Source organism: Aulonocara sp. 'chitande type north' Nkhata Bay, linkage group LG14 (genome assembly GCF_057382095.1).
Source record: "Aulonocara sp. 'chitande type north' Nkhata Bay isolate Kocher_YH1m ecotype deep benthic linkage group LG14, A_spYH_male_GT1.1, whole genome shotgun sequence".
Lineage (NCBI taxonomy): Eukaryota > Metazoa > Chordata > Actinopteri > Cichliformes > Cichlidae > Aulonocara > Aulonocara sp. 'chitande type north' Nkhata Bay.
The window spans coordinates 8,183,731-8,211,730 of NC_141357.1; the positions used below are offsets into that span (position 1 = coordinate 8,183,731).

At 41.2% G+C, this 28,000-nt stretch overlaps 1 protein-coding gene across 2 annotated transcripts; it reads right to left on the minus strand.

Annotated features, from left to right (window-relative positions):
* On the minus strand, window positions 1–27,419 carry pxylp1 (2-phosphoxylose phosphatase 1). Of its 2 annotated transcripts, XM_086260797.1 has the most exons (6): window positions 27,275–27,419; window positions 22,635–22,793; window positions 10,667–10,855; window positions 9,125–9,251; window positions 1,941–2,080; window positions 1–1,830 (listed from the first exon to the last, which is right to left on the minus strand). In XM_086260797.1, exons 2-6 carry the CDS (start codon window positions 22,714–22,716, stop codon window positions 803–805), a joined length of 1,566 nt encoding a protein of 521 aa, XP_086116923.1. In that variant the 5' UTR covers window positions 22,717–22,793; window positions 27,275–27,419; the 3' UTR covers window positions 1–802. The 2 variants fall into 2 exon arrangements, with proteins under 2 accessions (XP_086116923.1, XP_086116924.1); XM_086260798.1 differs by lacking the exons at window positions 22,635–22,793; window positions 27,275–27,419 and adding an exon at window positions 12,795–12,923.
* Window positions 27,420–28,000: the final 581 nt, after the last annotated feature.

Here is a 28,000-nt window from a genome sequence, read left to right on the forward strand (position 1 = left end):
TAAGATTAGAAACAGCTTTTATTTGTTTATTCAGTATTTAAAATCCAAACCAAATGGGTCATAGCTGAAAAAAAAAAAAACCACTAAGAACAGAGCATTAAAACATGACGGCATTTATTTTACTGTTTTACAGTAACGTACGTCTGTTCGGAAAAACGTTTATTAGACTCAGTAGAAAGACCAAAATGAGAAGAGGGGCGTGATTACTAATAGCACCAAACTGTCACTATTAGAGTATCGCAAACAATTTGAATGAAGCCAAGAATAAAAAGACACACGGCAACGTGTGAGAATGTTACTGCTAAAAACAAAGCCTGCTGCAAAGATTAAATGTTAAAACAAAACTTGGTCATCTTGAGTTCTACAGCTCAAACTGGCCCAAAGTTTTGACTGAAATACATTATTATACACAAAATATTCCCATCATAGTATTTCCAGCTTCAATATTCCTCTTTCTTACAGGCATTTGGAAATAATGAAATGTTGCAGTTTCAAGTTGTCATGGAATGTTGGAATAAAGTGGCTGAGTGCTGTTCAACTTCCCTTGAATTGTTTGTGTTGTACAGATAGAGTCGAGAACAGATCTTTATAAAATGATCGTACGCTTGTAGAAAGGTTATAAAGTGAAGGTCATGTTGTGTGTGATTGTGTCACACTTCATGCTCAGAAATGTAAAAGGACTATGTTATAAAATGTGGAGACACTACGAGCAGAGTAAGAGTACACCGTCTTCAAAAACATTCTAAATGAAAGTACAACCATCTGCCATCAAGCTTTACTCAGTCGCCCTCCTCTCAGTCGGTCAACCAGGGCGCCTGTAGCAGGCCTCCTTGTAGGAGGTGGCATTGACAACGCTGAACATGTCTCTCCTAACAAAAGACAGGAAATTTTTCAGAGGGCAGAGAGGCTGGCTGACGTGGCGGTCGTGTGGGCGACAGAAGGAGGTGTGAAATGTCACGTCCTCGCCGTTGTACAGCACCCGGATGAATGTTTCGCCGTATTTGGCCTTTGACTTCTCACCTTTTCCACCTCTCTTTTTTACTTGGCCTTGTATCATCGAGGGACTTTTCCACAGTTCAAAGACAATTCTTGCTGCAAACCTTGGGAACCGGGCTTCTTCGAGACCCAGGGCACTTAGCAATGGAGCCACTGTGACATCATGGGCTGAAGAGAGAGTGAAGACCTCCTCGCCCCCGGAACGAGGCTCACGACCAGCCTCGATGCTCTTAGCGATCCGCTCCATCTTGGCGGCGGTTCGGTTGAGGTAGGGATACATCGCCAGGATGGCGTATTTGTGGTACAGCCCCGCTCTCCTCCGGTGCACCTCATCGTCCAGCTGCTGCCGTCGGATCACGGCAAACTGTTCCATAGTCAGGCATCCGCCGGCGCCACTATCCCCTATGGGAACACATGGGAACGAAAGGCCATGGCACAGGTGGCACAGCAGGGAGTCTATGGGGTTTGCAGCTCGGAGCTGCCGAGTGGGAAGACCCAAAGTTCGTGCCATATCCATGTAAGTTCTCTCCAGTTCAGTATCGGCCGCTCTGAGCTGATACTGCCTCCTCTGCTCCTCCTCCAGGTACCTGTTCCTGGCAGGGCAGTCGCAGGCCGAGCTGCAGAACAGCGTGCTCCACTGGTGACGCACGGTCAGCTTCGTCCAATCAAAGTCCGGAAGGAAACCGTAGAGGAAGGCCAGCCCGCTCTGAAGAGTGCGACTCTTCCCTGTGGTCTCCACCCAGATCTGACGGGGCGCCCAATCAGAAGGGAAGAGACTGTGTTGTTTGTAGGCGTGGTGGAGGAGCTGCCCATTGCGAAGGTGCTGCACCACACCTGGACAACGATGGGAAAATGAAACGTGGCATGAATGATGTAGAATAAATTATGTGAGTACTCAACACATAACAATGTCTGTAAGAGTTCGGTTCAACTGCTCTTGTCACCTGTCTGCGTGAGTTCTCCCATCTCACAGGCACTGTGGCTGGGCAGACGAGGAACCGAGCCCAGAGGTGACTCCCAGTGGCCGCGACCCCCCAGGCCCATGTGATGGATGAAGGGGTCCAGCAGGGGGTGGGAGGGTTTCCTGAGGGTTAGTAGAAAAGACAAGAGGAGTTAAAGATGTAATCCATGGTCTCATGTTCACATAACACAGACTTAAGCCTCCGTTGCTGCTCAGGTGGATGTGGTTTCCCCACACAGCTGAAATACGTGACAGTTTAAAAACTGCTCTTTGTTTCTGAACGGAGATCAGCTTTTTGATCTTAAAGACATCGTTAAATTGATCAGAAGTGTCACAGTTGACAAATGATGATAAATGAGTTTAAATCATTTAAAATGACTTAAAAAGTCCAATTACAATATTTCAAACTAATCATAATATTTTCAATCATAAGTGACTTCAATGTAACATCTAAATAACCAAGCAGAGCTTCATTCTCAGCAACTCTACACAATACCCGAATCAAGTTCAGTAAAGGGTGACAAACAGAGTATTTGAATGCGATTAATTGTTTCAAATAGTTCTGTTTATAGGTACTTTCGGCTGCTGCCACAAGGGGTCGCCACAGTGGGCAGTGCTGCATGTTTGGATGCCCTTCCTGACACAGCCCCACAGGGGATTTGTGTCTCCAGCTGGAACTGAAACAACAACCTTCCACTTACCAAGCAAATGTGTACAGCAATATTTGTGAGGACAGATTAATTAAACTGTGCTCAATCTTAAACATTTACTCAGCGTTTTCTTACTAAAGCTGCTTTAAAAAAAAAAAGTCATCCAGTAGATCCACACATGGAATAACCTTTAGCTCATGTCATTACACCATATAACGCAGCATTGCAAAGGCAAACATTAACTCTCTAAACTGCTTCTAACCTTTCAACAGAACTTCCTGTTCATATTTCAGCTTTAACCATTGGCAGGCAGCTGTGTGACCCCTGAGTGTCTAACCTTTTTGCTAACATGATGCTTGCTCATTTTAATCCTGCTTATGTTTGTTGTCCACTCAAAAAGATTTTAAATGCATAAAAACTAATACAAATACTCCCTTTTAAATCTTAATGGAAAATCTGACTTACATAATGAATTGTTTATAAAATCCTCAAGGTTAATAAATTAGTAGGAATAATACAATAACTAAAGAAAGGTATTAATATAATAATGCTTTTCCCCCCTCAAAACATGAAACACTCGTAAAGCTGAAACATCCATCATTGTTCTCCTTATCAAATTCACAGTCACAGGGTCTCCCTCAGGTGTCATGGGACAAAAAGTTAAGTACACTCTGGACAGGTTGCCAGTCTACCACAGGACCAACACACATCTACGGCTAATTTAGAATCACCAGTTAACCTAACGCGTCTTTGGACTGTGGGAGTCTCCCTGTGGACCGGAGAGAACCAAAGCTGCCATAAGGAGAACATGCAGACTCCACACAGATGGTCCCAGAGGGCCAGTGAATTCAGACCATGGACCTTCTTGGTGTGCAGTAAAGCTAAAACAGCAAGCCAATGCATCACTTAAGTCTATGTATTGAGGCTTTGCAGTAATTTTTATGAAGCCTGCTAGTATTATCCATCCTCTTACACTTATTCAAGTCAGATCCACACCATGGACAGACTCCCACACAGGGCCAACAGAGAGACAGACAACCATTCACACTCACATTCACACCTAACCCCACTAACTGCATGTTAGGAACCTAGAGTACCCGGAGAGAGCCCACTCAGAAACGGGGAACAAATGCAAACTCCACACAGAAAGGATGGTGGATTCAAACCAGGCCCTTCTCACTGCCTTGCCAGTATTATGTTTGCATTATATTTAAAAAATAATAAAATAAAATGTACAGCGCGCTTCCAAAATGTGAGGATGTTTTTGTATTATACAATTTACATAATCTTATAACATCACACTGGGGTATGAAAAAATTATGAAATTGTCATTTGCCATCTTAGAAATCTTAACAAAGCTGATAAGATAACCTGTAATGAAAATAATCATCAGTCGCAGCATGTGGTGCCACTCCCCACATTCACCACCAGGTGTCTCTCCAGCACAACACTGCTCTGCAGCAGCAGCACTGTTCAATATGTGTGGGAGGCAATACGGGAAATGGAGATATAAAAAGATGAAAGAATTTGTTGCCTTGGGAGAAATGCACACATGTACACACGCACAAAGCCTAACACCCACTCGAGCACGCATACAAGCACGCACAAACACGTAGGGATGAGGGCAGCGAGAGGAGCAATCCAAGTTGTAGTAGATTAGAGATGATTGAAGATTACAGTTCAATATAACAAATCTGAGGGAGCTGCAGTTCAGCTCACTCAGATTAAAACGGGTCATGCGCACATACACAGTTTCCATAGTGATTACATACTGGTTCGGGAATGAGCCGTTTTAGAAAAAAACAAAAAAACAACACGCACACAGAGCCGTCATTACCCTTAAATCATGCCTGTGATTGTTGTGACGCAGCTCTACAGCTAGCAGCTACATTACAAAGGACAATTGCATGATGACAATGGGTAGTTTGTGCTTTTTATGCCAAAACAAAGGCTTCACAGCACTAAACTCTTAGTTTTTTAATCATTATTGCCTTTTCCTATCATGCTGCATCAGCAGCTGTTGTCACCATTTAACCAAACCTTTCTCTGCATTATCACAAGTTAATACTCCCTTAAACGACACTGAATATGTGCTATTCAGTGCCCACAAGTGCTCCAGTTCGGTGCCATCAACTGATGACTTTGCTTTAGGGAGTTTGAGACAATTCACATTTTAATTGGCTACACTGGGAGACTGGATGTCAGCGGATGGGGACACTAGTGCAGACAAAGAGCCAGCCAGGCTGTCTATTAGGCTGATTGTTGCTAACCAAAGATTACACAGCCCAATTACATTAAGCAGGGATTATTATCACTGAATGGGATGGGGGGAAAGATTAGTGTGGCGGGAGGAAGGGATGGAGAGATGAGGAAAGAAGAGGTAGCATGAGTGGAGGGGGTGGGGTAAATAAAAAAGGGAATGAGATGGTGTGGTCAAAGCTGGGATGAAAGCAAATCGGATGACTGGTTCAGGGAGACAAAAACCTGGACAAAGACTGCATTGGTAGAAGAAGAAAAAGCAGAAGAAGAAGAGAAGAGATGTTCCCCGATGAAAGAGCTCAGTTAACCACAGACGGAGACAGTGGGTCGACAAGCTGGTGCCAGGGTACACACACAGAGGCGCACACACACAAGGACACACACTGCTGAGCTCTCTGTAAGGATCCTGCCCAGGGCATATGCTAGTTGAGATCCCTGTAATTACATGCTGGTCTAAATAAAAACAGAACTACCTATGTTATTACCAGAATAAACCAAGACATACAACAGACTCACCAAAGCAAGACAAATGCATTTCAGCTAGGTTATGAATCTTTCTGAGATCTACACCTGAAAAGAATTTTGAAGTGGTGACCAAGCAAGCAGCAATGTTTGGGACCGAAGCCAACAAGGAAGTGTCCAACCCCCCTTGAAACAAAGCTGAAGTTTGCTTCACAAGTGGATCATCCCCATGACCTCTTAGGTTAAAAATGCCAAAATTCAGCCATAAAAATGTCATGTTTACAACGTGGTTTTAATTTAAACCACGTTGTAAACGTGAGAAAATGTTAGCGTGACTATGAGTGCGAATGGTTTTCTGTGTCTACGTGTTAGCCCTGCGACAGACTGGCAACCTGTACCCCGCCTCTGGCCCTAAGACAGCTGGGATAGGCTCCAGCGCACCCCGCGACCCTGAAAAGGATAAGCAAATGGATGGATGGAGTATTTATTCATAAATCTTTAACAGATGAGATATTTCAGTTGGGACTAAATAGACTGAGGACTGACACTGAAAACATGGCCATCAAAAATGAAACACACTGTCATGATGGTCATTTAGTTACAGCCAAAAATGAAAAGAGGTGAGTGTTTACACAGAATATTAACGGTGTTACATTGTGTCTTTATTTCTCCTGGGTTTTTTACAGAGTTTTCCCCCAACAAACGGGGAGATGCAAAATGTGTGGCGACAGAAGAGCAAGTTGATGGTTCAGCTAAATATATATAAGCATTAAAATGCCCCTTATAATGCTGAACTTTGCACAGAACGAGCTATTTCCCCACAAACTAATCCTGCATAAATAAAACTGAGGAAACTCATATTATTGTAGCATTTTAGTGTCTAGACCTTTTAAATAATGCCCACTCTCAATCAAAGGGTTGTTATCAGCAAACTCAGCATGGTTAGGAAACCTGTCCATTCTCAGCTTATCAGGTTTCACATGCTGGACTTTATCATATTCTGTGGTGTTCCTGGGCAGCCTGAGCGGCACCGTGGAATTATGAACATAAGAGAGAAGCACTGCATCCATAAGAAGTTGTTCCTGGGCCTGTAAAGTGTTGTCACTGGCTGCTATATCACACTGGGCGAAGATAAGAACCAGGCAGTTTTGTGCAGGCTTCTCTGTACATAACTTTACATTTAAAGAGCTTCTATCTCAGTCTGCTGGTATGTATACATGTGTGCATGAAGCTTTTTCTGCTTTTTAGTTGCTCCTCTGTGAATATGTATTTGCAAAGTAGCTTTGATGATTCCGTAGCAAAGAACCAGTCGTCCTGCTTAGAGTGGTCGTGCAGCTCACAGCAGCTCACAAGATCAGAAGGACTAACCATCTGCAATCCAAGACGGTGGAGGTGGAGAAAAATCAAGAGAGATCCACTCAGAGGGGTGTAACTGAATGATACAGAGGGCCTCAAAACAGCAAAACGCACAGCACTGCAGCCAGCAGGGAGAATGTGACGTGATGTAATGAGACGGGAAGAGTCAGGATTAGTCAGGACCAGTTGGTCAGCAGCAAAACAAGAAGAGTGGGGATGCTCTCAGACCGATAAACACGAAGATAATGGGACACTTCTGTGTTGGTAGTAGTATTAAAGTACAAGACTGAGTATTGAGACTTTTTACACAATACGCAGTCTTTTGCACATTTCTAATTACACTGTTGTGACTGCACTGTCTTGTGTCTGTATCGCTCTGTTCTGTCTGATGTTGCACCATCTTTGGGGGTTTTTTTGCAATTTTTGAACATTGCACTTTATGTAGTCCTGTGTTGACTGTTATATGTCATGTGTAGCACCATGGTCACTGTGTACTGTACCACTGCAGACGGTTGGACTAACAATGAACGGAAGTTGGGGTAGTGGTGCAACTTGAGATATTTAGCAAGTTGAGTCTTGAATACAAATAACACTAAATTCTTCCACAGTGAAGGCAGTTCAACACCAAACAACAAGACAACGCATCAAATCCAAAATCTGCTGCTATATGCTAGCTTTGCTATGGGCATGGCCATATTACTAAGATGATGTGACAGTGCTTTTTAAATATATTTTTACTTTTCTGTCACAACTAGTCATGGATTACTGTTTATGCTCTGCCCGACTCTGCTTAGATCAGCTGGTTGTTGATTTTGTAGAGTTGCCAACAGGGAAGTCCTGCCTCTGAAGAACAAACTCCAATAACCTGGTGGAAGGTGTTTCCTCCATCTCTTCTTTACTCATTTTAAATTTCACTTTAGACACAAATATATAATCAAATAACAAACATTGGCTCATATATGTGGATCTACATATCTTTGTGAATGAATTTATGTGGTAAAAATACAATCCAAGTAGAGAACTACTTTATTAAAGACAAAACAAAAATCTTTGAAAGTCAATATTCAGTAATAAGCACTAAAAACAAATTGCCACTCCGCCTGATGGGAACGCTGTTATTCTGTATCTCATTGTACAACCGTATAGTCACAATAAAGGCATTCTATTCTATTCTATTCTATTCTATTCCTGCAGGTACTTGATCATAAACCGCCTAAACCAGAGCGACGCTTTATATTTAATAATCAAATGTTCATTGCATATCAGCTGCAACTAACTAATCTGAAATGCAACCCTTTGTTTCAGCCTGAGAGATTGGCATGTGGCCTGCACTGTCCAGATGTGCAGAGCTGATGTTGCTGCTTTAAAGCTTGGTGCAGAATTAAGTTAAGAAGTGACTGAATCTGAAGCCAGGTACACAGCCCAAACACACGACCGGTCACAGAGAATTTATTGACCATATGGTCCAAAATCCCACAGAGTGTGAGTGCACAAAACCCATCTGACCGAATAACAAGAAAAACTGCCATAGCAACGTGCATTTGCAATAACTGAAGTGAACACAACCACACAGAAGCAGACCTCTTCTGAAGCTCAAGCACAGGGGAAAGCTGGCTTTTAATAACTTCCTATCAGGAAGCCTTGTCTAGCCCCCTCTTGACTGAGCTGCAGAGCCGGGAAGAGCAGACGCACTGTAAAGTCTGGAGAATGGAGCATAATGAATAAAGGAAGATAACAATATTAATTTCTGCGTGTGTGTGTGTGTGTGTGTGTGTGTGTGTGTGTGTGTGTGTGTGTGTGTGTGTGTGTGCTTCCACGCATTTCTATAGGGAGTTTCTGTCCTGCCGCCTGCAATCGCTGGAAAACCAAGCGACTGTCTGGGGTATTCATATGTTTAATGCTTATACAGGTCCTGATTTACCAACTGTGATGCAAATTAATTGCTGGGAGGCTCTTGAACATCACACAAAAAAAAAATCTAAAGCTGCTTTCTCATTGAGCTCATTTTCTGACAGCTGTTATCTAGCCAGCAGTTTTTGTAGGAGGATATCAAAGCCTGGTTCAGTAATTGGTGTCTCACTCTCACCCACTTCCCATCAGGTCTTCCTGCCAACCATTAGACAAAGGGGGCCAGAGTTCATAGCTGGGAGATTACTGCTAAGGAAGCACTATTCTCCAATCTGGTTTAATTAAAACAGTGGGCACAAAGCCTTCATTTTCACACTGTAGAAACCACTGTAACACTTTAGTTATGCCACTCATGCTCTTGCCCTTCTGTTAAAAGAGTAAAACACCACACTAATCAGCTTCCGCTACACTTTTAGATCAGTCCAGAAAACATTTCTTGAGGTTTATTGTAGCATCATGTTAGAATAAGAATGTGATTAATAAAAAATGCTGCAGGTTGTATTTGTTCATCTAATGGGAAACGTGAGTGTACCTGCTAGTGGACAGGGTGCAGTCAATGGCGGGTCGCTTGGTCCTGGGAATGGAATAAAGCGGATAGCGATCACCATGGCGAATCATCACATGGACAGACAGCAGCTTGTAGTCAGCAGGACTGTGACCTGTCAGAGGAGACCATCTTCAGCAATTTTCCAATGCATGCGGTGGAAAAAGGCACCATTATTCGCCATTATTCTCCCTTTTGTTAGCAGATATCAGATTACTTATCCAAGCATCAAGACTGTGGTTAGATTAGGATGTAGCAGGCATATGATGATAAGAAATTAGAGCAGGTATGTTCATTTCTTTCTATCAACAATTCAATCACTTTACAAAGTGTGACTCTTAGCGACAAGTACATCGAATTATCTCCCGTAGAGTTTCTGGCAATCTCCACAGAGCTGTTTCCCCAACTATCACTGTTGTTTTTGTTACATAGTCCAACATGTACTCATTCTGACACACAAGGGAGAAATATTTTCAGTTTTAAAGTTCTCATAAATTCACTGTTTTAACCTAGTACCAAATTGAAGGCAGAGATAGTTAGCATATAGTGCACTATACAAAAAATATCACAAGATTTGAGACAATTTGAAGCAAAAGTGCTCTGCTCGGGGCATCAACTAAGGCTGGAGTTGGCAGCAACACGAGACACATCAAAGAAATTGGAGCACTGTCTGTGAGTGTATGACTGTGAGTGTAAGTGAGTTATTTAAAAGTCAAATCAGAAGATAGGAGATGCAGGGAAATGAGTGTGTGTCCTTGGGAACATTTCACCACCTTAAAACAAAAAAAACACCACTGCGCATGTTAATAACTTTGGATGCACAGTGTCTGTCAAATCTAGCTTTATGCCACAGATGCTATAAATCAACACAAGTATAAGTAGCAAAAATACTTTTTATGTTTCCGTAATGGTTGATCCACAAGTATGTGTGGAAAAAAGAAAAATATAAAAAAGAACATTAATTTTTGATTAAGATGCAAAATGACACTTATTTACTTGCATAGCCAAACAGGAAAATCAGTATTTAGTGATTTATTGTCCAGTGTCTGAAACTGTCTAAAAAAATATATGATTATTTATTATTTCTTGTTCTTATGACAGGTGGTCTAATAAATCTAAATGATGAACGTGATTTATTTTCCTCCGGTGAGAGAAACTACCACGCAGTGAATTAGCGGTTGCTTGTGTAACTCATCTCAAACAGTGCAGGATATTTGTATGGTTGCCTCAGGCTAGAAACAGAGCTGTGCTGTAGTGAGATGGAGCTGCAGCATTACAGATGATGCAGTCCAGGAGAAGTGACGTCTCCAAAATTAACACATCCCTCGTGCCCTGACACACTAAAGCTGACATTATTACTAAATTAAGCATTTTTTGTGCTGTCCATCAAATCTGCTTCTGACTCGTGCAAAGAGAGAGCCGGCCTCAACAATATGTCTCTCACATAACCAAACTCACAATCACACACAGCATTAAGGTTTTTTTCAGATTTTGCTTAAATCAGATTTTGTGTCACTGTGCAGGTCTCACCCTCCCAGGCCTGTTCAGTGCGGTTGGGAATGTTGCAGTACCCATAAGCCTCAAATATGGGGTTGGGCTCCTGGGTGTGAGGCTGTGGGAACACTCGCTTTCTGCTCTTCCCCACAGCCACCCCGATACCTCCATCCGCAGCATGGAAAGGGCGCTCCTCCACTATCGGTGTGGTGGGGATCAGGTTCACTGTGGAGAAACAAAGTGGCATGAGAACAGGTAGAAATACAGTATATATATGTTTTTTAAGTTAAAAGTAAAGGTAGAAAGAGAAATGAAAGAATTAGGAAAACTGAAAAACATCAATCTAAAGCATCATAGTGAGCAGCTTCACTGGCTTAGAACTCTAAATAGTACTGTTTTGTCTTCTGCCCAGGGATCAACATGGGACTTTACTATTTCATTAATCTGTGTACAACATTTAAAGTGTTTTCCATAAAACTGGATTCTATTTTTGGCAGTAGCTTACGTGGGTCCCTGCAGGATGTTGTAAAGCCAACTTTATGATATCAATTATGCTCACAACAGTAACCTGGTCCTGCCAGCTGACAGGGAAATATATAGTGCTGAACATGGTGCCATCATGGTACCTTCTTATAATAGTAATAATAATAAGATGGAGTCTAAAACCTGGCAGCACGAGTTTCAAAAGGTTTTCATCTAATGGTAAATAGAGGAGAAAAGTAAAACCACAAAATAATGGAGTAGCAAGACACAGACATCTGAGAAAACCATTTCCATCTCAGTTCATCTCCATGTCAACAGCTCTGTATCCTAAAACCCCCTCACTGCCACCACAGTGTTGCCTAGGCACTGGCTGACCTGTGAACCCGAGGAGAAATGGTCCAAAGAGAGTGGAGCGGCAGTGGGAACTGGAAGGATCATTTAAATGGATCCAACCCTGAAGAAAAAGAGGCTGAACCCACACACACACACACACACAATCCAGGCTGGCAAGTCAACTGTGTAAACATTACATCCTGCTGCAGAGAAGAAAAAGAGAGGCCCACTGTCTGCCTCATCATAAAAGACCTAATGAGTTTTCATTTCTCAGAGTGAAATGACTGAAAACAACAACAGAGTGTAAATAATGTTACACAGCGCCGTGTCTCCAGCGGGGCTCATCAAGACCGTACAGTTTGCTCAAATATTTACTTCTGTTTGTACTTCACACTAGTATTTACACCTTTTTTATACAGTAACTTCAGATTGCCTTATGCCTGCTTTATATTTTACCATAATGCCTTTAAACCCTGAGAAAGCCCTCTGAATTTCCACTTTATTGAAATGTACTACACAAATGAACTGCCTTGCAGTTTTGCTCCAAGGATCGTGTTTTCCATTTGTTTAACTGTCGCATGCATTGTGAGCTGTCTGTGAAAGACTCCATACTTTCTAATGTCCCGCTCTGAAAGGACATTAAATATCCTCATGGCCCATCAATGTAACCATTGTGCATATGTGCAAAATTAAATCTTGCCTATTACCTTAACCCGATTTAAATAATCCTTTAAAGGCATTTATCAATTGGAAAACCCAGACTGTTGCTGCTTCCAGCTATTCAAATGTGAGCTTTGGCTGCTGTTTTTAAAGCGCATGAGCTTTTGCTTTTAGGATCCTTGGTTTTAGAACAAACTGACTCGCAACATCAGTATCTTTTAAATCCCTTTTTTTCTGTTTTACTTTGGTGTATGTGCATTATGAGTTTTCCACTCAGTTAGGTTTAGAAGTAAATATTATCAAAAGGAAAACACAATAGTTCACTCAATAAATATTTAAAAAGTGAGACAAACAGCTCTGCTTTTAGTAAAAGTAGCTGAATGGAGCCATATCTCACATCTCCCTCAGCAGCACAACAATATTATCACACACAATCTGTGCAGCTGATGTACGTAAAGCACAACCTGTCACAGGTGTTTGTCAATGCTTCTTAACAGGTTTGTCATGATAATCCTCGTCTAAGAATTGTAGTACACAAATACTAGAAAAGCTGGTAGACTTTTAGAACATAGAACAAGCAAGAACATCTAAGAACAGTTATTTACCAAGACAAAGCCTGATGTCTTTGTCTTGGTAAATAAAAAATGAAAGTCTTCATGAAAAGTTTTGAATTTGGACATAAACTCACCACAAATGAGAAAAACGACAAGCTCAGCGACACGAGTGGAGAGCATTTTGACGACCGTTCAGTAGCTCGAGGTCTGACTGCACACACTGGAGCTCATTCATTACCATAACTTGTCCTCCTCCACTCACTGTGCCCCATACACTGCTACCCCCCACCACCACCACCACCACCTCCCAGCAACACACACACACACACACACACACACACACACACACACACACAGTCTGCCTGGACAAACCAAACGTTTGGAGGCCAGTTCAGTCACAGTTGCCTCCACAATGGGGCTTTTGTTACTCCCTGCCCGACACTGTCACGTGCATACACAGAAACGGCAAACAGAGCATTACGCACACGGGACACAACAAATTCATGCAGACATGCTAAATGTGGCTCGATTAACATGCCTTCCAAGTATCCTTCCACCTCCGTCAGACCTGAGAAGAGGGCTACCTGAGTGTTTTCAGCAAAGGTGACAGCATGCAAACATACACGCATCCTGACTCACAAACTCAAAGCTAAACAGTCTGCCCTGTTAATTCTCCCACCTCTGAGTATGTGTGAGGCCATCATTATAAACACGCAGCCTGATTTTTACCTCAAGGCAAACAGGCGGCTCTGCCTCAGAAATGCACACAAACACATCTGTGTCAAGTAGAGCACCGCTGTGATTATGGAAGTATAAAGATACTCAGAGAATGTGGCTTGGCCTCAAATCAAGAAGGTGGGTGCCCACTTATAGTACCCAATTTGAGAGCACACTGTACTGTCAGCACTGCTGTAACCAAAGCCCAGTGGAAAAGATGGAGCAAATATTGACTCATAGTACAGACATAATGAGCAGCTGGAGGCAGCCAGGACTTGTTGCATCCTCACCTTATGTCTAGTGAACGTGAATGGAACAACTCGTGACAGAAAAGCTCATGAAGAATGAAATCATTCACAGCTGGAGGAGGCAGCGCTATGGGGCTTTACAAACAATCCACAGGGACGAAACAGATTAACATCCTCGTGGTTCGCATTTCATTAATCACTAATGGTCAGTGTTACAGCAAAAGCACCCATAAGCTCCTGATTGCCCCCGATATAGATCTGAGTCTTTTAATACCCGGTATCTGGTCGGATTTATTTTGTCATTAGGGTGGCAAAGCAGCTCTTTGGTTAGAATTATTATATAAATGTTAGTGGAAACTGAACCATCTGGAGAAAACAAACAGAAAACATGGAAATGCTAAATCATCGTTAAATGCAAATATGAGTGTTGGGTTTCTACTCCACCTACGGTCTGGTTTAGCTGGCCTTGGGGATGCAAGACCCCAAGGCCAATTATCAAAATCATCAGGATACCTCATTTGATCTCTTACATCCAGCTCTGTCAGCTAAGTCCTAGAAAGAGTTCAGGGCTGCAGGACAAAATGCATGTCCATGTCTACAGCATCTATATTAAACATCAATACCAACAACCTAATCAGCTTAGTTTTGTACTTAGGTTATGCCATTATCATGCCATGGACAGCTGCCATGTCCTAGCAACTGAACCACACTGATGATTTGCTGGATGATTTTTATGACCGTCACAGTTCAAAAGCTCTAAATGAATCTGTATGGTTAAAAGATTTACCAGAAAAAAAATTAGGCTATCCATGCACAAGACTCTGATTTTTCTGTATTTACAATTTATGATAAAACTCACATGTAATCTATACTACTCACTGAGATTGGACTACTTTGACTTCACAGGACAATAACTGCAGCACCTGTGGCAATTTTTACTCTTCCTTGCTTGACTAAGTGTGTTAACGCTGGGCCAAACAAACAACACCACATGGGCAAAAAGCCCCACAGGTCATAAACCATATGAAACACACAGGTAATGTAAAGCGTGGTAGTCTGTCAGTGTGTTACGCCTATGACAGACTGGCACCGTTCCAGAAGCCTGCATTTGGCAAAATGCATGCTGGGATGCATTTCAGCTCATACATCCTGGCATAAAGTAAGCACTAGAGAAAGCTGATGGATAGAGTGAGGGAATATTCTCAATCTATATTCCAGCTAATATGTCTGAACAGTGCAGACAGTTAGTCTACAACAGGCCACTTTAATAATTAGTGAAGCCATTTAATTTAGTATGCTTGACAGTTGAATAGCTTTGCATTAAAAATGTAGGCCGCACCACAATTTGTCTTTAATGCATATCTATACTACAGTAGGTCTATTCGTATCGTGCTCTGCAGTATTTTGAGCTGTTTTGTTGAGGATGAGTAATAGCATCGAAATGTTGGCAGGAAAGGCTGAACATCTTCTCTAAAGTCATATTTTCAATACCCGTCTAAATGTTGTTTGTCATGCATTTGCAGCAAGCTGACTCTTACTCTGAAATCCAATCTCATCAAAATACATCAGCCTGTTTTACTTCAAGCGACTAAACAGCCCCACAGCAAACACTCACAAACACCACATCCGTATGTTCCGTATTTTCTATCCACCCAATGTAATGAATGTTTTTTAAGAGCAACACCTGTATTTGATGGGCTCTTACTATCAGTAAAGGCTAGTCTCAGTTGAGCCTTGTGAGATTATTATATTATCTTATGCCACATTATACCCCTAATTAAAGATTGTGAAATCGTTATGTAGTTTTACGTTGCATTTAACTCTTGACTTAGAAGAAGGTGACAACTATTAGATTTATTAGACCGATTTGTATTACGTTAGACTGCTGATTTATTGTGAATGAATTGCATTGTTTTATGATGCATTACACTGCTGATTTATAAGAAATACTGTTTTCAGAGAATAATGGCCTTATTTGTCTGATTAGAAAAGAACAGAACATACTACACAGGAAGCCATGGTCATAACTTAGGCTCACTGAGAGAGAAAGAATGTGGATGTTTAGGTTTTATGACTTTGGAGGGAGGCTGAAGCTATAAGAATGTGAGAAACTGTCAGACATTTCAAGATCTGGCGGACCCTCCTGTTCGGACGCTTTATGCTCAAAGTGTTGTATGGAATAAAGAGATTGTTGATTGAGTATTTAGACACCGAGTGTTGTTCTTCCTTCAGCCCAAAGATGAAAGAATTGGGGTATTTAACAGCCTATAGAAGAGGGGAGTCAAACGTAAGGCCTGGGGGCCAGAATTGGCCTGACAAGACTGGACTGCTTTGAAAAATGTGAAGGAGGCTCAGATGACCATACTACACCAAAGTAATTAATAAACAATTAAATGACATAAAAGTTCCTGTTTTTTCAGTCTATATTTTATAACACGTATATACTACTATGTTATATTAACACATCACTAGGATTAAATTGCAGAGAAACCTCTGTAGAATGACAGAAAGGGAAGTTTCACTGGGCTGACCCACTTAAGATTAAAGTGGGTAACGTAAAAGCAGTTTGACATTCCTGCTACAGAGGGATGATGCCTACTCTGTCCACGGTCTACCAATGCTGGGTGTTTTGGACACTTGGGTAGGATACACTCTAAGATAGAGTGACTTTTGCTGTAACAATTTTTGTACTTTGGCATAAAAAGTCAGCGTCTATATGCCCCCAGACGTCTATAGATACGTTCAGTTACGCACCTTGTGGTCATGTCCGATGACTTCTTTAGAATACATGTTGAAAGCCTATAACCAATTGACAATAATGAATATAAAGGGCAGGTGAACAAGCTGTTATAAAAGGGAAAACTATTCAAAGAGGCCAAAATGTTTCATATACCAGTCTGTTAACTTGCTTTTATTTTTTCTTCTGCGTTAGCTTCATTTTTCAGCTCTGTAGGGCGTCACTTATTGTAAACCAATAACAGAACTGTGTCTAGAATAAGTAGAAGAAAAGTGTGGAATGTGTGTCTTCAGAGATGCCCGTACTGTAAGATATCATCATGTGGATGCAAATGATATGGTCCGAGACTTTAGCTGCATTGTGTTCAGTCATAGTGTAACGTGAATGTGATATCACAGAGATGGTATCGCTATACAGGCTTCATTCATAAAATGTGTGCAAAAATAGCAGGTGAAGAGAAACTATGGGCAGCTTCTTTACATGATAATAAAAATGACAATGTTGCTAACAGCTGTCTTTGGTCTACTAATAAAAGTGCCAGCTTTACAGATGCTGCTGTTAGTAATGTACAATTACTGACTCCATTACTGATGTTTGTTTTGTCTTTTTGTTTTTGTTGTTGTTGTGTTTTTTTTTTTTGGGGGGGGGGGGGGTTGCATTTCAATTATGATTTCCAGCAGAAGAAAGACTTTTACTTGTTTGCACAGCTTTTCTTACACCACAAAAGTAATGCAACTGTATTCATACAGCCATGACTTCCACTCTATTTGTTCTGTTTTCCTTTTCAGGGAAGGGAATGATGATCAGCAGGTTACCATAGCAAAAGGGCAACGCTTTTATATAGTGCAAGAAAAACAGAAGACCACGAACAGAGCCTTGAGCCTCACCATATTTAACCTTAAATAATAAAACTGTAGACTAGCAGTTCTAACATTTCTAAACGAGAGCCAGACCACATATGTTCCAGATGGTTTCCAGCTAAGAGGATACCAAGATTGATGGTGTTGAAAACCACACTAAGACTCATGAACGATGGAGTCATAGTTCACTGTTTCCTGCTTTGGTGAGCTCTGCTCCAACAACTCTGGAAATGGACTGAAATGACACGATTCTTGTTGCACATTTGGGCTAATAATGGCTGGAAAATAATTATTTGGAGAATAAATATAAAAAGAACAAAAAGATAGACAATGCTTTAATTATAGACGCTGGATGAAGGCGTGGTTTCTTAAGTGGAACTTCAATGGCCACAGAAATTATAGAGCAGAATCAGCTGTTCAGAAATGTTCAGAAAGCCAAGTGGGCCGTTGAGTACAATCCCTTCCACAAGATTTTTTTTCCATAGCATTTTCACTGCATGTACTGGTAGCTCAAAAGCATATCCAGATTTTGCTCAGACACCATCACTGTCGCTGGTAGTGACTGCAAGGGAAGGAATGTGAGAAATGTGGAGAGAGGAATTTGACATGTGCTTGGAGGTATGCCTATTAAACACTTAAGGACACTCATTGGTAGATTATCATTTCCAAAGTAAAAAAAAAAAAAAAGTCAAGTGATGCCCATGCCTGTTAAAACACTGAAAAGAAGCTTTCAGTCTTTTTTGATCCGTCCAAACAGCACTTTGTTTGAAGGGTATACTTATGGGACTTTCTTTTATCGTTGTGTAAACCTCACAGACAACCTGCCTTTCTTCTTCTTTTATATCCTCCCATGGCAGTCCTCTCTCACAGAATCTGACACTCTAGAAGTGCTTGACTCTCACAAAGTTCTGCATCACCTTTACTTTTGCTGCTTACATCTCAAAATAGATTACTCTGAGTTCTCTGGAGTGCCCCAGAACACTGTCATCACCGTCCTCTGGGAGTTCCCTGTCAGTCCCTTCCCCTACCTTTGCCTGCCGTGCTCTAAAGCATGTATTGGTTTTTTTAATTTGAGGTAGTCTGGAGCCAGACAGGCTCATTTACTCCGCCCTCAATAATCCTCAGTCACTCTGTCTCTCACCGTAATGATCAACAAACAACAATAAAAATAAGGATGGGCTTTTTCTTAAAAGCAGGCTGGGGGTAAGAAGGAAGAGCAGCACTGGAGCAGATGAACCGAGCAATAGCAGAAAAGTGGAACAAAAACAGAAGCTGACCATCTATTAAACATGAGGAGAAAATCCCTCATGCTTTCGTACCATGCTTTTTCTGGATAATGGCTCAATTCTTTTTCTATTTGTGATGAATAAATGATGACAGCAGCTTTTCTTCAGCAGTATTACTGATCAAAAAAAGGTTTGTGAGGGCAGTTTTAAACATAAACAGTGCTCTTGGGAGGATTGCTACTTGTGAGCTTAACTACAGGTCTTTTTTTCCAGACTGTGTTTTGCTGCACTCCTCCCAACTACAACGCTGCTGTAATTTGTGCTTTGTCTATCTTTGTCTTGGTGGTTGTCTTTCCTCTGGTCTCCATGGCATGCTTTGTTCTTTCCCGGTAATCTGGCACATCTGCACAAGCACCATAGCACTGTATAGTTTACAAATTCAACCATTCATTTGACTGCTATAAGACTAAGCCATGGATATGCTGGTAAACCAGTTAGCCTGACATACTTTAGACCAGGGGTGCCCAATCCCGGTCCTCGAGAGCTACCGTCCTGCAGCTTTTAGATGCATCCTTGTTCCCACACACCTGAATCAAATGAATGGCTTGTTATCAGGCCTTTGCCAAACATGATGGCATGCTGAAGAGGTAATCAAACCATTTGATTCAGCTGTGTTGGAGTAGGGATGCATCTAAAAGCTGCAGGATAGTAGCTCTTGAGGACTGGGATTGGGCAGCCCTGCTTTAGACTATTGATTGATCTTAATAGTTCTAGTTAGCTATCTGAGGAGCTTGTGGATTTAAGTTGCTGACTTGACCTTCAGTGAGACTCCTCCAGTGAGTCCATGTTTGTATTCCTTCATGTTCAGATCTTTGAAGGTAGCAAGAATGTATCAAAAAGCAGAGACCTGATACTCATGTGTGCCAAGTGTTGTCCAGGACGAATGTCGATTTACCTCTGCACTGCTTCTGGCCAGCTGTTCTGCACCAGTATAAACGTTGGGCTGAACATTATTAGATCAATGTAGCTGGGTGTAGGAATTGCCTGCATTGACTGACTGAATTGTGGGTCAAATCTCCAATCCCACACTGAAATACAAGTCCTGATAAGCCACAAGAACTCTCTCTTTGCTAAGAAACCAGAGAATTTAATACTGTTAATGAAAAGGACGATATCAAGTAATGAGGATGCCATGAATGTGAAATTCTGGGCTGATCCCAATATTAAATGTACACTGTGTAAAATCTTAGTTACACTTGGTGCATAAAGTATCATACGATGTGAGAATGTGGTCAAACTGTTTATCAGAAGATACGTGTGATTTTAGGACACTCAAGCCTAATATTAGCTGGCGTCATGTTAGCCTATAAGCAGTTGTTATTGTTGTTTAGCTGGCTTGTTGTCAGGCGTCCGGAGACAGGAGGGCCACATGTCTAATCTGCTGACCGTATGTAATTATGACAAAATAAGCAAGCATGTTGATGCATGTTTTCATGTGTTAAGAGTTCTGAGTTCAGTTCAAGACATGAAGCTTGAGGTGGAGAGGATGAATTGGACATGAGGAAGGAGAGAAAGCAGTGGAGGCAGCAGATGATGAGGACATGGAGAAAGACATGATGAGAAAATTATACATGTACAAATATTAAACCTTTGAATTAATTAAAAGGCGTATTATGCATGTGCCCGGTCTCTAACTACATAAATAAAACCAGATTAGGGGGAACTTTGATATCCAACTGAGTTACTGTATTCCAGATGGTCGAGCAACATGGTGGTTTCCACAAACTGGTGACCGCTCCTATATATTTTCAATAGAACAATTATAAGTTAATAAGAATGCATCAGTTTGTTGGAAGACACATTAATCAATGTATATTTATACTTACAACATTCTTTTTGTCTATCAAAGAACCTCAGCAAATTATTCACTGTACCTTTAAAAAGAAAAAAAAAGTGTCTTTTTGCTTGTTTATTTTTGTTTTCTACTGTTTTTTGTGGGAAAACAAAATGAAATGACCATTATGACCAAAATGAAATGACCCAAATCAACACCGGCAAGACAAAGGATCATAGACTTCAGGAGGAAGTCACCCCCTACAACACCGGTGAACATCCAAGGGAAAGACATTGAGATAGTGGACTCTTATAAGCACCTGGGTGTTCACCTCAACAATAAACTGGACTGGACTACAAATACAGACGTCCTGTATAAGAAGGGCCAGAGTCGACTCCACCTGCTGAGGAGACTGAGGTCCTTCGGAGTCTGCAGGACTCTGTTAAGGACATTCTATGACACTGTGGTAGCATCTGCCCTTTTCTATGCAGTGGCCTGCTGGGGGAGTGGATGCACGGACAGGGACAGGAGCAGGATTGACAAACTGGTGCGGAGGTCTAGCTCTGTGCTGGGATGTCCCCTGGAGTCTGTGGAGGTGGTTGGTGAGGGGAGGATGTTAGTAAAGCTGACATCCATCATGAACAACCCACATCACCCACTGCATGAGTATGTGAGTGGGCTGAGCAGCTCCTTTAGTCAGAGACTGAAACACCCTCGCTGCAGGAAGGAGCGCTTTCACAGATCATTCATCCCAACAGCAGTTAGACTCTATAACTCCTCAATCACGATGTCATAAGTCACTGGACACTGTGAACATCCACGGTCACCACTTCATGCATAATGGACCTTCCATGACCTTCCAAGCTATATAGTTTATGTCTTCCATATTTCCAACTATATCCATAATCACATACTGTGTATGCTACCATTGTATATAGTGTATTATCTTACTTTTTTTCATTGATTGTACTTAATTGTATTTTTGTATTTCCTTCATATATCTGTACCTGAGCTGGGGTGATGCAAAAATTTCCCCGTTGTGGGATCAATAAAGTCTTATCTTATCTTATTATAAAAATATTCAGCTAAACACTAAATGTCATATCATTTGCTAACACACAGTCAACAAAGCTGATATTGGCTGATATATTAGTCCATCTCCACTTTATAACATTTTTAAATACACTGAGTTATAGAGGAGTATCTGGCACTTTTACAAACAAGAAAATTGCAGTCTAGGAGACAAGCATGAGACTGATAGCATGGCACTAATATTAACTTACACAGCAGCTTCCTCCAACATGCTCAACCACTTCTTATTATGTGCGAGAAGGGGAGAGAGCCAGAGAAAAACAGTCTGGATTTAAGGTCCCAAAGTGCAATAACTAGATGAGCAAGAGTCACAGCCAGCTTGCTCTTGCATTATTTTCCAAAAGATTAAACTCCAAATTTGTGTCATTCAAGGCAAAATATGAGGAATAATAAAGGAGCAGTAAATGCAGTCATTTCAGCACCCGATCTTACACTTGACTTTTTTTTTTTTATACGAGGACAAAATGTTAAAACAGCTGATGAAGGACAGCTCAGGAGATTTTAAAGTCCAAAATACCAGCATAATCCTGTGAGTGTGATTTATGGCAGTCTAATCCTATACGCTCGTCCAGACACAAGCTTGCGGTCGCTATTAACACTTGTGCTGCTTCGGGGGTATTCATGAAGCCAGCGCAAAACAGCTTTGCAATTTGTTCACCACACCCCATCTGCTTCATCAAGCAGCAATATTCCCTTTCTCACCAGCACGACTTGCAAATCACATCCAGAGCGGGGCAAGCTTGTCTCCTTTTACAGAGCGGTGGTTTCCTTGCATTCACTGCGGCCGGCCGGGATATGCTATCTAGACAATACCTGAAGGGGATGCTGAACAATGACTTGATTGAGAAAAGACACAATTGAGTTCACCTAGACATTCCACAGCAGATGTGAGGGCGACAGAGTATCGACAGAGGGCCACTGGTGCTGCTGGTTATTAATAGACAGTCAATGGGGGATTCTGCTTTGTTTAGATACAAATGGGGTCTCCTGAATGGGACAGCAATGACAGGATATGCATGTGTGAAGACAAAACCACAAGCAGAAGAAAAAAATAACAGAAGCAACTTAAGAGGAAATAGCAGAAAAAACACACTAGTTTATACCTCAGTGTTTCTTTAATAGCAACAAGAGTTCAAAATAAAAAATAAAATAAATGGTCCATGATCCCGACCCCTCCAAAAAAAACAAATCACTCACTTCACTCATTACATGAATGATCTTTAAAAATCGGACATCACACTTCAAACACACCGTACTTACAGAACTGGAGGCTCAGGCTGAGGATGGCCAGCGCTGCTCCACCTACCACCACCAGGAGGAGGAAGCGGTTACGAGCCAGCATCTTGTCATTTGATCATGTGATTGGTCTGCTGCGCCCCTGTCCATCAGCCATCCAGACCAAGTCCAATACCCTGCAGTCTGGACACAGAGCCAGGGAATCCATGTCAAACAGTATCTTTACCTTTGCCTGACACCCCTGAAAGTTTCATGCAATAAACTTGTTTCTCCTTGTGCTTCACAACATTTCAAATATTTCAAACATATCAGCAGATAAAGGTTTTCAACCCTTTATGTCATGAAGTTCACTGATATAATACATTTGCCCATATGAAACAAATGCTGATGAATGGACACCTCACGAAAGCACAGCTGAGCCATTCTGGCACAAGCTCCGGACTGTTTCAGGAGAATCAATTTGAGCGTGCATCAGATGTGTTGTCTCTGCTGGAAATACTCCAAGCGGTTCGGGCTAACTGGACAGCGTGTGCAGGCGCTGAAAACGCCACGTCCACTCGCTTGATGTGAATTTACACCAGACAACCACATTTGTCTGTCACATAGATGTAGTACTAAGACACTTTTCTGAAATCGTCATCTAATGTGATCATTTTTCAACTCATCGACTGGAGATGTGACAGAATGAAAACACATTTAACTGTCCAGCGTTCTTGATGTCATGATGCATCTAGTGCTGGTTTGTCATTAATAAATCAGACTTTGGTTGCTGCAGCAGAAAAAAAAGACAAAATTTCATCGCACAAATCAGTGGTGCAGATTTACACTTTGCCTGAAACAGAGCAAAAGTGCAAATTGGTTTGCAAATGCAGGGCATCATTGTCACTTAGAAAGTGTATGAATCAGAATCAGAATACTTTATTAATCCCGAAGGAAATATGCTTATGCATATTTGCTCTCTAAATTGCTTAATGAATATTAAGCTAGTGATGAGTTATATTAATGAGCCTCCCAAGCCATCAGTCCTCTGGCTTATTGCTAGTTACCAGCCAGCGAGCTTGTGTACTTTATTATTTCAGCATATTGAAGATTGCTGTTCTTATTCTGGTCACACTTGGCTTCATTATTTGTTTACAGCACAGCTACAGTTCCAGGTGACTTCAAGTCAAATGGATGTTACATGTCACTGGCCAGCAGCAGCCTTTATTCAGTTTGAATTTTGCTGTAAATGAATATGGATCAGTCAGTATGGAGTAATGCTGCTTTAAATTCTTGACGATTTGGTGGACTACCTCTACTGCATGTGGTTAGGAGACTGAAACGGTGTCTGGTAAACATAGCTGATCCTTTGCCCTGGGTTCAATAACTAAAGAGTCCACCATAAAGCCAATGTATTATACTGAAATCTGTGATTATTCATTCTGAATTATACTTAAAAACTGCAACAGGTCATTCAACTAATGAGACTGTTTTAAGGCAAGACTGTAATGTGTAACCACCTAAATTACGGTTTGCAAATTTAAAAATGGTCGACTACCTTTGCAAACAGGATATTCAATTAATATTACTGCAAGGCACTTTTACGCATGGGCATTATGATCAGAGGCTGAGCCCACCTAAAGGTTTCCTGGAATCGACCCTTTTTTAGGTGGTCTTAAAAACAGAAGTATGACTGCATTTTAGGGTTGGGGGGGGGGGGGGGGGGGGGGGGGGGGTACCGGATGTTTCGGCATACATACACTTATGTTAAGCCCGGGTTGTTTTTTCAGAAGCCCGGGGTCTTTTGGGGTGTGATTTTTTCATAGTTAGATGCCTGGCTGATAACTGTATAAAACAAAAACTACACACAATATTCGAAGCACATAGTGCACACTGTGGGAATTTACGACTGTGCGTAAATCCCCCCTAATATTGGTATGATCCGAGCTCAGACACTGAGCGAGGGGGCGGGGGGAGCTGCTGCCTGCGAGTGTGCTGTTGGAGAAGCGCAGCCAGGCAAACAGAGGAGAACTGAAGATACCAAAGCAAATCATTCATACTGTACAAATAATGTCAATATGACAGTGTATCACAAAAGAAATGGATCACTTAACCCATATTACGTTTCTTGCTCTTCAAGTGAATCAACAAATGGCGAAATGAAAAGCCGAACAACAACAATGCTGTTTCTTTAGAGAGTCTTAGCTTACATGTGTTTATTTCATAGTTTCAGTTGTTTCCCTCCATGGCTAAATAAATCTGTTTCAGTAATGCACTGATATACAAGAATGGGCATAAGGGGCTTCTTTCAAAGAAAAAACTCAGGTAGATGTTATTTTATATATTATGCTTTGTATGTTGTTCAGTATATTTCTATGCAAAACAAGAGGAATTTCAATACACAGCAGTATATTCACAGTTGAAACCAGATATTTACATACACTTTATGGAAAACACAAAAACATTTTTTCACTGTACAACATTAATTTAGAGTAAACTTGTTTTGTTTTATGTAAATAAATATTGAAATCCATCCATCCATCCATCCATTCGCTTCCGCTTATCCTTTTCAGGGTCGCGGGGGGGCGCTGGAGCCTATCCCAGCTGTCATAGGGCGAGAGGCGGGGTACACCCTGGACAGGTCGCCAGTCTGTCGCAGGGCCAACACACAGGGACAGACAACCATTCGCACTCACATTCACTCGCACATTCACACAATGGCAATTTGGATTTTCCAATTAACCTATCCCCTCAAGCTGCATGTCTTTGGACGGTGGGAGGAAGCCGGAGTACCCGGAGGGAACCCACGCAAACACGGGGAGAACATGCAAACTCCACACAGAAAGACCCCGGCCTGATGTTGGAATTGAACTCAGGACCTTCTTGCTGTGTGGCAACAGTGCTAACCACCGTGCTGCCCCCCTAAATATTGAAATATCTTTTGAATTACTTAAATGTCAGAATAAAGAGACCGAGCTGTCTATTTTTATCACTTTCATCAAATTTAGGAGTACATATACACTAAGTTTATTGTTAATTAATAAGAAAACTCCAGACGATTCTGTTCTGAGCTGAAGAAGCTTCTGATAGGTTAGTAGAGTCCATGTGAGTAAATTGGTGGCACAGCTGTGGATGCATATAAGGCAAAACACAGAGCCCGTTTCTTTAAAATGGGAAACCAAAACACCAGGAAAAGAATTGTGGAGCTCCATAAGTGTGGCTCAATTTTGAATACAATTTGGTGCCATTTATAATTAAGAAATACAGATAGAAAGTTAACAAATATGTTTTTTATATTTATCAATCTAAAAAAAATAAACATTTAGTCTGATTTGATGTTACAGTTAAAAAAGTGTTTGTGATTTTATCTGAAGAGTATGTAAATATCTGGTTTCAACTGTATATTTGATTATGTTGGTGTTTGGCTTGATTGTCAGCACAAAGAGGGAGAGAGAGGAACAGAGAGGGAAAGGGAGAGAGAATGAGGACAGAGCAGATGGAACCAGAGCAGGTGAGAAACACATGTTAGTCAAATGGTTGTTTACCAAAAGTATCACCGTATCATAGGTACTCGTGTATCTCATACCTAGTGTTTCTTTTTAGGTTTGTTATTTTTTCAAATTCTGTATTTATTAAGTTATGCAGACTTGTTTGCACAACAAGGCTAAATAATTATATAAACTTTTCTAAATAGTGGACTTTGGTACAATTAAAAAATAAGTGTAGTGCAGCTCTATGATGATTTTTAGTGCTACTATCATCTAGTTCTGATTCTGGTTCTGTCTTGATTAAGTCCTAAGTAGTCCTGATTTTGAACTGTTGTAGTCCTGCTTTAATTCCGGATCAGTTCTGGGTCTGGTTGAATTGGGGTTTAGTCCACGTGTCTTGATACAGCCCTGATTCTGTTCTGCCTTGCTGCCTAGTTAAAAACCTAGTTTAAGGTGTCCTGCATATGTGATATATATTTTTCGCTATATGAAGTCATTCTTTTTTTAACAAAACTCAAAAAAATCTTTCAGCCATTTCTAACCCCCCCCCCCATCCCACATGCATACTACCCTTTAGGGCTAAACCCCGGGTGTATCAAATGCCTGCCTCCGCCTCTGATTTAATCCATATGCTTATCTTTTTTTTTTTTTTTTTAATGAACAAGGGAGGCCTATTTTAAGTTAACGGGGTGCTACTTTGCACAATGCTTTCACGTGGAACTCAAAGAATCCAAAATAAAGGAGTCAAATAACATTGCGTTATCTAGAGTCACGCTTTAACTAACAGAAAAAAACGGAAGTACTTGAGAGATGCGGGACAGAAGGGTCTGTTAGCGTTAGTTAACTAGTTAGCTAACATTTAGCTAGCTGGCGTTCATTAATCTTTCATGTTGCCTCAGCAGTCCCGCTGACTGACAGCTTTATGGACAATACAGTACTGTTGCCAGTGTTATCAGGGTTACTGTGACTCGACTTCCTTTCACTTTATTCGTCTATACCTGTTGCTTCAAAGCGCTGGAAAAAGGGCAAGTTATTATGTTAAAGCGTAGCTTTGTGTTACCAAGCATGAATACATTAAGTTGCCACATCAACAATCCGACTCGCTCCAAAAAAAGACGAACAAGGAAACACTAGTTGCACACTTTCGAACAGCTACAATCATCAGCAAATGAATATTTTATTTTTTGTTTTCCTTACCTGGAAGAACTGACGCTGTCAGAGCCACGGACAGCAGGGTCAAGCACTTGAATCCAGCGCTTCTGTGTCCGCGATACGACTGACTGTGGACAGTGTGAAGAGACCGGCGTCGAGTCAGAGATGATGTACAGCACGACTTCCTGTCGCAATTTTCAAAATAAAAATGACCATGGCAAATATCCTGCCACATTTCGCACATGAACGAGGGCATCAATTGTGTGCCTTATTTTTAGATATGCAGTTTTTTTCTAATTCGCGAATTTAAGCAGGATAATAACTACCGTGAATATAAATTATGAAAGAGTGAAGTACGACAAAACAAAAATAGTTCTCTTTTGGGTTTCCGGCTTTAATTTAGCACTCTTTCTCTAACTTAACAAATGTGTAAAGTCAGTCAAAAGCGTAGCGCGACGGCTCCATCTACTGGACTCTTTCTTTCATTCTTTCTCCCTGTCCTATCCCCCAGTCATGTCTGTCCCGTTTGTAGGAACTGAAAATAAAATAAATTCATAATTATAATAAAGGTCAATCAAATGGACCAATATGGCAAGGCCATGATGATCCACTTGGTAAAATAAATCCGCTTGGCATCTTTCTTGGCCTTAAGACAACAATTCTGATGGCTAAAGATCCAAACGGGACACAAAAAAAGAAAAAAGAAAAAAAAATACATGTATATTAATAGTTTTTACATTTAACTGCAGTTAAATGTAAAACCTATTAATA